This window comes from Ranitomeya imitator, chromosome 2, assembly GCF_032444005.1.
Source record: "Ranitomeya imitator isolate aRanImi1 chromosome 2, aRanImi1.pri, whole genome shotgun sequence".
Taxonomy (NCBI): Eukaryota; Metazoa; Chordata; class Amphibia; order Anura; family Dendrobatidae; genus Ranitomeya; species Ranitomeya imitator.
Window position 1 is genome coordinate 525812069 of NC_091283.1, and position 12942 is coordinate 525825010.

A 12942-nucleotide genomic window follows, 5' to 3' on the forward strand; every position below is an offset into this window, starting at 1 on the left:
AAAAGATGCTGGGGCTGTGGTACATATATCACAGGAGATGCTGGGACTGCGGTACATACATCACAGGAGATGCTGGGGCTGCGGTATATACATCACAGGAGATGCTGGAGCTGCGGTATATACATCACAGGAGATGCTGGGGCTGCGGTATATACATCACAGGAGATGCTGGGACTGCGGTCATACATCACAGGAGATGCTGGGGCTGCGGTATATACATCACAAGAGATGCTGGGGCTGCGGTACATACATCATAGGAGATGCTGCGACTGCGGTACATACATCACAGGAGATGCTGGGGCTCCGGTACATACATCATAGGAGATGCTGGGGCTCCGGTACATACATCACAGGAGATGCTGGGGCTCCGGTACATACATCACAGGAGATGCTGGGACTGCGGTACATACATCACAGGAGATGCTGGGGCTGCGGTATATACATCACAGGAGATGCTGGAGCTGCGGTATATACATCACAGGAGATGCTGGGGCTGCGGTATATACATCACAGGAGATGCTGGGACTGCGGTCATACATCACAGGAGATGCTGGGGCTGCGGTATATACATCACAAGAGATGCTGGGGCTGCGGTACATACATCATAGGAGATGCTGCGACTGCGGTACATACATCACAGGAGATGCTGGGGCTCCGGTACATACATCATAGGAGATGCTGGGGCTCCGGTACATACATCACAGGAGATGCTGGGGCTCCGGTACATACATCACAGGAGATGCTGGGTCTGCGGTACATACATCACAGGAGATGCTGGGGCTCCGGTACATACATCATAGGAGATGCTGGGGCTCCGGTACATACATCACAGGAGATGCTGGGGCTCCGGTACATACATCACAGGAGATGCTGGGGCTCCGGTACATACATCATAGGAGATGCTGGGGCTGCGGTACATACATCACAGGAGATGCTGGGGCTCCGGTACATACATCATAGGAGATGCTGGGGCTGCGGTACATACATCACAGGAGATGCTGGGGCTCCGGTACATACATCATAGGAGATGCTGGGGCTGCGGTACATACATCACAGGAGATGCTGGGGCTCCGGTACATACATCATAGGAGATGCTGGGGCTCCGGTACATACATCACAGGAGATGCTGGGGCTCCGGTACATACATCACAGGAGATGCTGGGGCTCCGGTACATACATCATAGGAGATGCTGGGGCTCCGGTACATACATCACAGGAGATGCTGGGGCTCCGGTACATACATCACAGGAGATGCTGGGGCTCCGGTACATACATCATAGGAGATGCTGGGGCTGCGGTACATACATCACAGGAGATGCTGGGGCTCCGGTACATACATCATAGGAGATGCTGGGGCTGCGGTACATACATCACAGGAGATGCTGGGGCTCCGGTACATACATCATAGGAGATGCTGGGGCTGCGGTACATACATCACAGGAGATGCTGGGGCTGCGGTACATACATCACAGGAGATGCTGGGGCTGCGGTACATACATCATAGGAGATGCTGGGTCTGCGGTACATACATCATAGGAGATGCTGGGGCTGCGGTACATGTATCACAGGAGATGCTGGGGCTGCGGTACATGTATCACAGGAGATGCTGGGGCTGCGGTACATGTATCACAGGAGATGCTGGGGCTGCGGTACATGCATCATAGGAGATGCTGGGTCTGCAGTACATACATCATAGGAGATGCTGGGGCTCCGGTACATACATCACAGGAGATGCTGGGGCTGCGGTACATACATCATAGGAGATGCTGGGTCTGCAGTACATACATCATAGGAGATGCTGGGGCTCCGGTACATACATCACAGGAGATGCTGGGGCTGCGGTACATACATCATAGGAGATGCTGGGGCTGCGGTACATGTATCACAGGAGATGCTGGGGCTGCAGTACATGTATCACAGGAGATGCTGGGGCTGCAGTACATGTATCACAGGAGATGCTGGGGCTGCGGTACATGTATCACAGGAGATGCTGGGGCTGCGGTACATGTATCACAGGAGATGCTGGGGCTGCGGTACATGTATCACAGGAGATGCTGGGGCTGCGGTACATGTATCACAGGAGATGCTGGGGCTGCGGTACATGTATCACAGGAGATGCTGGGGCTGCAGTACATGTATCACAGGAGATGCTGGGGCTGCAGTACATTTATCACAGGAGATGCTGGGGCTGCTGTTTAGACATTACAGGAGATGTTACTTCTGTGGGACAGCAGCGCATCACGTGCTAAATCCACCCAGCAAAGTACGGCATGTCCTGACTAGAGTCAGGATGTAATCTTTCATTGCATAAACCGCAATGTTCAGCAGTAAACGCTGCGTGTGCATGCTTGCAGAGCAATAAGATGTTTAAGGGCCTGCAGCCATAAAGATGTAGAGCTCACACACTACAGTCCCGTGCTTTAAGAAGTCTAGGAAAATTCTGTGGCAATCACTGTGTAGGAGTTGTTATATGCCACATAGTAATAGGTGTTCTACCAAAGGTATAATATATGGTATAACTTGCCCCTGTGGAAAATTATACATAGGTCGAACCATAAGAGCAATGCATGTCAGAGTTGGAGAACATTTAAGGAACATCACTAACAAATTCACCGGACATCCCCTATCCATGCATTTTTTAACATACCACGGGGGCTCATTGAAGGATATTAAGGTCACGGGACTCAAAATACCTTAGTTAAAAAAGATGGACGTGGTGGTAACTTTATCCATCAAATGTCCCGGGCAGAAACGAAATGTATTTTTGAAATGAATACTTTGGTACCATATGGCCTCAATAGTGAGGTAGAATTGTTTGTTTTTAACCAATGAGGCAACAGTATAAGATCCGGCACCCTATAAAGGACGCACACATCGCACACCTTACCATCCCTGAAGAAGGAATCAGAGATTCAGAAACGCGTTGGAAAGTGGTTTGGTGTGCGTTCCGTAGCCAGTCACGTGATCCATCACGTGGCAGTGACGTCACGCAAGGTCCTGCAGCCGCTCTGCGCCTTGCCGGCTCTTCCTTACGGATAGAGCCCTCTGTGCCTGTGCACGGCACATTGTTTTTTTGGGGAGGCACACCTGTCACCGGCCGGGACGGCGTCCCCCAGAGCATCGGCATCTTCTTGCCCAGTTTTTTATCATCTATTTGAGTCGGCAACTGTTATAATCCACACATTGGTAGAAAACGGACACCACCGAAAGGACCTTCCATGTAAAAGGGAGAGCGTTTACATACAGCATATAAAGATTGAGGTATGTCATATAATACTGCACCCATTTAATACCTGGCCAAATCAATACGGTGTTATGTTCCTATTCATATTTTTACTGACATTTTAGCGCAAATATATATTTTATAATTGTTATACATACACACAAACATATTTTCACATACATACACAAACATACACACATGTACATACATATATTGTGCAAATTCATTGTATATCTAATATATAAAGCTGAGTGTGTGTGTGCGTGCGTGCGTACGTGCGTGTGTGTCCGGGATTGGCATCTGCACCATCGCAGCTACAGCCACAAAATTTTGCACAGTCACACGTCTGGACCCCAAAAGTGTCATAGGCTATGTTGTGAGGTGAAATTTTAACCCCGCGCGTTCCAATTCACTAAACAATTTTGCCCCTATCTACATAATGGGGAAAAAGTGAAAGGAAAAGTGTTGGAGGCAAATTGACAGCTGCCAGATGTGAACAAGGGGGACTTAAAGCGTGAGAGCGATGGCGCCAAAGAGTATATACCGTACAGTTGCTAAGGTGGGGCCCCGACATGGGATACTTACCACACACGGGGATATGAACACACACAAAATGTGCCACACACTACCACGTGCTTGAACACATATACCACCCTCAGCACACATTTCACCACACATACACCAACCTCGCCACATAAAAGTCGAAACACAAGAGTCGCCACTCAAAAATTGCCACGCGCAAAACTCCCCACACGGGCAAAATTCACCTCATGGAAAACTCGCCACACGCAAAACTTGCACACGTGGAAAATTTGCCACATGCACAAAAGTTGCAACACATGCAAAAGTTGCCTCACACAAAACTTGCACATACTCAAACGCACCACACATAAAACTCGCCACGCGCAAAACTCGCCATGTGCAAAACTTGCTGCACACAACTTGCTACACTAAGGCTTCTTTCACATGTCCGTCGGTACGCAGCCGTTGCTAAGCGTCGGCGCGACGTATGTTGTTAAAATTCGGCACAACGTGTGCAGCGGATACAGCTTTTCAACGCATCCGCTGCCCATTCTAAAGTCCCGGGGAGGAGCTAGAGATCTCCGCCCGGGCATGCACACTGCAAAGTGCAGGATGCGACGTACGAAAAAACCTTGAACGTTTTTTTTTGTGCTGACGGTCCGCCAAAAAACAACGCATCCAGTGCATGACGGACGTGACGTATAGCAATACAAGTCTATGGGAAAAAAACACATCCTGCGGGTACATTCGCAGGATGTGTTTTTTTTTCCAAAAACGACGCATTGCGACGTACACACAAAAACGGAAATGTGAAAGTAGCCTAACCTGTAACATGCATAAAAGTCGTTACAGGCATGTTGCCACACGCAACTCAACACACACAACTTGACACATGAAACTCACCCTAAAACACACACAAGTCTGGTATTATCCTTCAAAAATAAAAATCTGATTAATAAGCAGACAAACTACAAGAGCAACAAATGTACCATACAGGAAATACGGCAGCTGTCAGTCACATGATCTGTTTATTATGTGTATGTGTGAGCTAATATATACTGCCAGGGGGGAGGGCTTCCTGTTGGCTGGAGATTTATCAGGCTGCCAATAGCAACCAATCACAGCTCAGCTTCTTGTTTGCTACAGTTAATTAATCTGAGCTCTGATTGGTTAATATAGGCAACAAAAGACATTCTCAGTATAACAAATCTTGTGTAAGGTAATAGCATGTCAGTTAAGGTACTTTCACACTGGCGTTTTTTTAAATACGTTGCAATGCGTCGTTTAGGGGAAAAACGCATCCTGCAAAGTTGTTTGCAGGATGCGTTTTTGCCCCATTGAGTAACATTACCGACGCATTGCAACGTATTTACGCACGTCGCAACCGTCGTGCGACGGTTGCGCCGTGTTGTGTCGGACCGCTGGGAGCAAAAAACGTTAAATGTAACGTTTTTTGCTCCTGACGGACCGCTTTTTCCAACCGCGCATGCGCGGCCGGAACTCCGCTCCCACCTCCCCGCACCTCACAATGGGGCAGCAGATGCGCCGGAGAATGCATCCGCTGCACCCGTTGTGCGGCGCTAACAACGCTAGCGTCGGAATCTCGGCCCTTGACGCAATGCGACCGGCCAAATTCCGACGCTAGTGTGAAAGTAGCCTTAGGGTGTGTTGGTGGAAAGGCTGATGTCAGTCACATTACCTCTATGTGAGAGGATATAGAAACTGCCAGTTACAGACTATTTTTATCACAATAATGCCTCATAAGAAAAGAAATTCCATGGCAAGAATGTCAGCTGATGCAAAAAGAAAAGCTGCATTACAGGCCAATGAAAAATGTGAAGACCGAGAAACAAGGGTGACACACATGAGAACAGCAGCTGCTTCCTCAAGAGCCAATGAACTTTCTGAGCAGAGGGAAGTGAGGCTTGCAGACATGAAAACAAGAGCTGCTCCCTCAAGAGCCAATGAACATCGTTTGTGCCTTTTAATAATTACATTTCTATCTATTTGTTTTGTGGTTTTTGTGTGCAGAATAAATTTCCATTTTGCTAACAGCAGATATTAGCCCGGGCAAAGCCGGGTGGTACAGCTAGTGTATATGTATATTATGTATGTATATATGTATATTATGATATATATATATATATATATATATATATATATATATACACACACACACTGTAAACATATAGTGATGTAGATGCACTCACAAATACATGCACTCGTGTATAATACGTGTATGAGGAGCATTCAGATTTCTGAGGAGTGTGGTGAAAACTTCTATTCTTTCCCCCTCCCCATAGAGGTCTCTGCAGTTTCCTGTCTTTCCTATTTCCTCTTACATTTCCTTCCCCACAAAACAACTCCATTAATCTGGCATGTATTTAAAGCAGGAAGTTTCGCTTTGAGCCTTAAATCCTGAGAATTATCATCAGCTGAGATCTGTGGCGCTAACATTTCTAACATAACTGTACTACACCAGAGTAGCCACACTACAAGAGACGAATACACGGGGCAGCACACGACAGGCTATTCCACAGAGACGAAACATGACTATTCTACAAGATGAAGGTTCCCTCACATCTGTCAATGACATTTAATCCCTCTGTTTTCCTGTGCTTCTCTTGGTACAATAACATTGTGAATCTGCTGCCAATGCACACAAATATTACCACGGTGGGCACAATATTACTTACCCTTCTTCACTTTCTTTTGTAACTTTATTGTATCTGAGGATTTCTTCTTAATCTCAGCTCTGGCTTTCTTATACTCTAAAAGAAGACAAGAGATGACAATTAGGCAAAATGGTTTACCATCTACAGTCTGGTAGACAACAGACCCTCAAACCAAAAAATTATATTAACATATGCCAGCAGTGCCCATATCAATGAATCAAGATTCCAGCAGACACAGATGTCCTTGAATGACCTCTACTGGGTACCTTAATATTCTGTTGTGGCATTTCTTAGCTACACAGTTCCATTACTTGGTGACAACCAATATTTTATCCCATTTCATCCATCATTCCGTAAAAAAAGTAAACGATTGGTTCTGTTATTTAGGAGAATGGAGAAGCCAAGTGACAACCCTTAATTTAATGTCCGCCTAAGAATAAAGGGTAAATGTCACTTTAGAAAAGCTTGTATGTATTATAGATATTGCATGATGGTTCTGATCGGTGGGCGGCCAGGTCATGAATCCCCAAGCAATTGGTGAAAATACCGCTCTGAAATCCACAGTTCAGGCATAGAGCAGTGTACAGGCTCAACAGTGATCTGTACAGTCACAGAAAAATATAAATGGTATTCCAGTTACTGTGAACAATTTCTTTAATCCGTAGAAAACATTAAAAATTCATCTAAGCGACGCGTTTCGAACACTATCCACTGGTTGGAAACGCGTCACTTTTTGCATCATGAATTCTTGGATGAATGCTTGTGCTGAAACAGATGCTTGTGAGCTTGTGCAGTAGGAAGCTCCTTTGCTGTGACCTGGAGATACTTCTATTGCTATACAGACAGACAGGGCACCTCTTCTTACCTCGGCACCTCTGGTATCTCCAACAGTATTAGTGGAGAACATCGCCCTACATAAGGAGGGTGAAGCCTCCTACTGCACAGGCACCTGTACTAACATTCTAGGGCAGGTTTCGCACAGTGAAACAAGGTGGTGGCCATTTTAATTCTATAGTGGTTACCTCCCTAGACAAAACAATTGTGATTTGATGATGGAATATATTTAGGAATTTATTTACAATGACAATTCTTTAGTTTTTTTCTGTCCCCAGAGAACCCCTTTAAGGACTCTCACTACTGAAGCAGAGGGCAATACATGTAGATAGGTTAGCAGAGTGGGCACACAGGAGAGTCGGAGGATGGCGTACCAAGGGCTTCCAGCTGACCACCACCACTCATGTAGCCGGAGCACAAACAAGCACCTCTGCAGGCCTCTACCTCTGGATGAAAGGACACACGATTCGGGTCATCCAGTCCAGGTTACGCAGCCTCACCGATATTTCCCATGTGGAATGTGCACTCCTGTGACTTTTGCAAAGTTGCTCTGTGGACACAAGTATATGTCTCCGAAATAGCACAGAGTCAGCCATGTATGATGAAGGCGGACTCAGAAGTATAGAGCACAGCATTGTATTTGGGCTACAACTAAACACACATTGTCCCTTTTTATGAGAAAGGCAATGGAAGACATTTAAAGGGCCATGGCACAGGACTTTTTTATTTTCTTTGCTGTTACGACTGAACTACTGGGAGTCTGGCGCACAATTTCACATAAAACTGCACTAGACTGGGGGCCAAATCTGTCTTTATTTAACTTTTGCAACTCGGCAAATATTTAGAGAACAGCTCAAGCAAACAGAACATCCAGGTTTCCATGCAGCCGTATTTCATTAACCAATATTTGAGATTCAGCGGGGTCTGTACAGACAGCAAGAACTCTGATCCCTGTCACTTTACTGACTCCTCTAGAACAAGAAATGCATTGCTCATTCGTCAAACAGAAACTTTGGTTAGGGCTTTCCTTGACTATGACGACATGGGAAACTTCATTTTATAGGAGTTTATCTATTTGGATCAGTAGTGGCATATTGGTAGGTTACGCCATCACTGTCTGATTAGTGGGGGTCCTGAGAGTAAGGGGCTGCAACGTAGGTTCAGCATTACATTACTCCTGGCCATCAGCTCGGCAGAGAATTACTGCATGCCTCCGTTCGCCATTAGGTTAGAGTCGCAGCTTGGGTTGATACCTACACAGCCAGCAGCAGAGATGTGGTTGCGATGCAGCAGTTTCACGACAGTCACATTGACTCTCAACTTGATATTTGGAAATTCAATGCAAATTGATTGCATGTTGTACAGAAGCTGGGCAAATATTAACAATAAGCATTTATATCTTACGACTTTCCTAAAGTGGCTCTATTCTTCAGGCAGCAGTGCCACGTGCTACACAAGAGATCTGATAAGGAAATTTATGACGGAGGGAACTCTATGCCATATTTTCCTTTTTCTTCTCCAGGCCCTACTAAACATATTAATCTTTTTACAGTACACCTTGAGGCAGAAATGAAGCCTGCCAGAATCTCCAGTAGAAGTTACAGGAGATAAGGAGGTGAAAAGGAGCAGATATTATTGAAGTATGAGGAAAAGAATCTTTAAAGCACCACTCTGAAGTGGTACAAAATAATCCACGTTCCATGCCCCTAGTAATATACAGAACTTACCAGCCACTGTCGTCAGCAATTCCTGATACTGTGCCGCCATCTCGTAACTGACTGACCGTAAGTCAGGGGTAACTGTCACAAGCTCTCAGTGTAAGTCTATGAGAGTTTCATGCTGTCTCACATAGACTTACATTGAGAAGTGACCTCCAGCTCGCCCAGCAAACACTGAAGCGATCCGGCAGGTCACAACCTGCAGCAGACAAGCGGAATGGAGCCAAGAACAGATATAATACTAGAGGCAGGAAACTTATATTAGTGACACCACCACAGCGGTAAAAATGTTTTTTAAAAAGCTGGAGTGGTGCTTTAATGTAGGTTTCTACAAATCAACTAGTATATAACAAAGAGAACCTAGGATAAAAACAAAATAACCATATACCTGCAGTAAGTTAATTAGAAAAAAGTAATAGTACATATAAATAACATAGGGTAATAATTTGATCAAAAGAGCAAAAAAGCCAACACTCCACGACAAGGTGTACCCAATCAGAATGGTCCCCATCTCTTGTAGTCCACTCCGCTACGTGCCATCAGGACTTAAGAATAGACTGACTCGGGTCTTGCTCTGCCCAGTCTATTTACTGTATATACTCGTGTATAAGCGGAGTTTTTCAGCACATTTTTTGTGTGCTGAAAACGCCCCCTCGGCTTATACACGAGTCACGGTACAGAAAGCCGGCGGGGGAGGGGCTGCGGAGCAGCAGGTACCAGTGCACACATCATACTCACCTACCTGCGCGCCCTCGGTGTTGGCACTGCATCTCGTTCCGGCCGCCGGCGCCTGCCTGCAGCTCTTCCTGTGCTCTGCGGTTACGTGGTACCACTCATTAAGGCAGTGTTCCCCAACTCCGGTCCTCAAGAGCCACCAACAGGTCATGTTTTCAGGATTTTCTTAAAATTACACAGGTGATAGAATTATTGCATGTGCAGCTGAAGCAATTATCACCTGTGTAATACTAAGGAAATACTGAAAACATGACCTGTTGGGGGCTCCTGAGGACAAGAGTTGGGTAACACTGCATTAAGGTGATGAATAGCAAACGTCTCCACTCTCATAGGTGTGGAGCGCATATTAATCACCTTAATGAGCGGTACCACGTGACCGCTGAGGACAGAAAGCTGCAGGCAGGCACCGTCGACCGGAACGAAATGCAGTGACAGCACCCAGGGCACGCATGTAGGGTATGAGTATGATGGGTTTTTTTCAATAGGAAACAAGCACACGGGGATAGGGAATAAGAAGGCATGCATACAGGGACGGAACTGGGGTGCATGCATGCAGGGACGGAACTGGGAGGCATGCATACAGGGATGGAACTGGGAGGCATGCATACAGAAAACGAACGGGGGAGGCATGCATACAAGGACCGAACAGGGGAGGCATTCATACAGGACAGGGACAGGGAGGCATGCATACAGAGACTGAATGGGGGAGGCATGCATACAGGGACTGAACAGGGGAGGAATTAATACCAGGACAGGGAAAGGGGAAGCATGCATACAGGGACTGAACAGGGGAGGCATGCATACAGGGACTGAACGGGGGAGGCATGCATACAGGGACTGAACGGGGGAGGCATGCATACAGGCACTGAACGGGGGAGGCATGCATACAGGGACTGAACAAGGGAGGCATGCATACAGGGACTGAGCAGGGGAGGAATTCATACCAGGACAGGGAAAGGGGAAGCATGCATACAGGGACTAAACGGGGGAGGCATGCATACAGGGACTGAATGGGGGAGGCATGCATACAGGGACTGAACGGGGAAGGCATGCATACAGGGACTGAACGGGGGAGGCATGCATACAGGGACTGAACGGGGGAGGCATGCATACAGGGACTGAACAGGGGAGGCATTCATACAGGACAGGGACGGGGAGGCATGCATACAGGGACTGAATGGGGGAGGCATGCATACAGGGACTGAACAGGGGAGGAATTAATACCAGGACAGGGAAAGGGGAAGCATACATACAGGGACTGAACAGGGGAGGCATGAATACAGGGACCGAACTGGGAGGCATGCATGCAGGGACGGAACTGGGAGGCATGCATACAGGGACGGAACTGGGAGGCATGCATACAGGGAACGAACGGGGGAGGCATGCATACAAGGACCGAACAGGGGAGGCATTCATACAGGACAGGGAGGGGGAGGCATGCATACAGAGACTGAATGGGGGAGGCATGCATACAGGGACTGAACGGGGGAGGAATTAATACCAGGACAGGGAAAGGGGAAGCATGCATACAGGGACTGAACAGGGGAGGCATGCATACAGGGACTGAACAGGGGAGGAATGCATACAGGGACTGAACAGGGGAGGCATGCATACAGGGACTGAACAGGGGAGGCATGCATACAGGGACTGAACAGGGGAGGAATTAATACCAGGACAGGGAAAGGGGAAGCATGCATACAGGGACTGAACAGGGGAGGCATGCATACAGGGACTGAACGGGGGAGGCATGCATACAGGGACTGAACAGGGGAGGCATGCATACAGGGACTGAACAGGGGAGGAATTAATACCAGGACAGGGAAAGGGGAAGCATGCATACAGGGACTGAACAGGGGAGGCATGCATACAGGGACTGAACGGGGGAGGCATGCATACAGGGACTGAACAGGGGAGGCATGCATACAGGGACTGAACAGGGGAGGCGTTCATGCAGGACAGGGACGGGGAGGCATGCATACAGGGACTGAATGGGGGAGGCATGCATACAGGGACTGAACAGGGGAGGAATTAATACCAGGACAGGGAAAGGGGAAGCATGCATACAGGGACTAAACGGGGGAGGCATGCATACAGGGACTAAACGGGGGAGGCATGCATACAGGGACTAAACGAGGGGAGGCATGCATACAGGGAAGGAACGGGGGAGGCATGCCTACAGGAAAGGAACGGGGGAGGCATGCAGACAGGGAAGGAACGGGGGAGGCATGCAGACAGGGAAGGAACGGGGGAGGCATGCAGACAGGGAAGGAACGGGGGAGGCATGTAGACAGGCGCAGGGACCTTAGAGGCATTCATACCAAGACAGGACAAGAGAAGCATGCATATAGGGACAGAGGAGGCATGTAGACAAGGACAGGGATGGGGAGGCATGCATACCAGGACAAGGAAGGGGGATGCATGCATATCAGGACAGGGAAGGGGGAGGCATGCAGACAAGGACAGGGAAGGGGGATGCATGCAGACAAGGACAGGGAAGGGGGAGGCATGCAGACAAGGACAGGGAAGGGGGAGGCATGAATACCAGGACAGGGGAGGCATGCATACCAGTACAGGGGAGGCATGCAGACAAGGACAGGGATGGGGAGGCATGCATACCAGGACAGGGACAGGGGAGGCATGCAGACAAGGACAGGAATGGGGAGGCATTCATACCAGGACGGGATGGGGAGTCATGCAGACCAGGATAGGGATGAGTGGGACAATGCATACCTGGCTTATACTCAAGTCAATAAGCTTACCCAGTTTTCCGTGGCAAAAGTAGGTGCCTCGGCTTATACACGGATCGGCTTATACACGGATCGGCTTATACACGGATCGGCTTATACGCGAGTACATACGGTACATGTACTATTACTATTCATTTACTGCAGGGTAAAATGATTTTTAGTTTTAGTCTAAGTTGTGTTTGTTAATGGTCAAAGTGTGAATATGCACTTACACATTGCACTTACACCAACATGGGTTTTTGACTCCTTTCTTTGGTTTTGTTTTAGTATATAAAATTTAAAAAAAAATTAAATTTCGGAACAAAATAATTCACCATCCTACTTACTTTCTGTGGCATGTGAACTGGGTTGCAGAAACCCGATTCACATGCATGGGATGCAGACTGTAGTGGGATCTGCAAGGATTTCTGCACTAAAAACTGTCAGATCGGACATTTAAACTGGCCATTGGGTGCAAAGCTTGTCAAGAGCTGCTGTGATATGAAAAA

The 12942-nt window shown here is 47.6% G+C and overlaps 1 protein-coding gene across 2 annotated transcripts in view; it reads right to left on the reverse strand.

The window, feature by feature from the left end:
• LOC138664842 (protein MTSS 1-like) overlaps window positions 1-12942 on the reverse strand; it is a 192022-nt gene that overhangs the window by 42878 nt on the left and 136202 nt on the right. For both annotated transcript variants that reach the window (XM_069751837.1, XM_069751836.1), the window contains exon 6: window positions 6442-6516. In XM_069751837.1, coding sequence (XP_069607938.1) covers window positions 6442-6516 — 75 coding nt within the window. The remainder of the gene's footprint in view (window positions 1-6441; window positions 6517-12942) is intronic.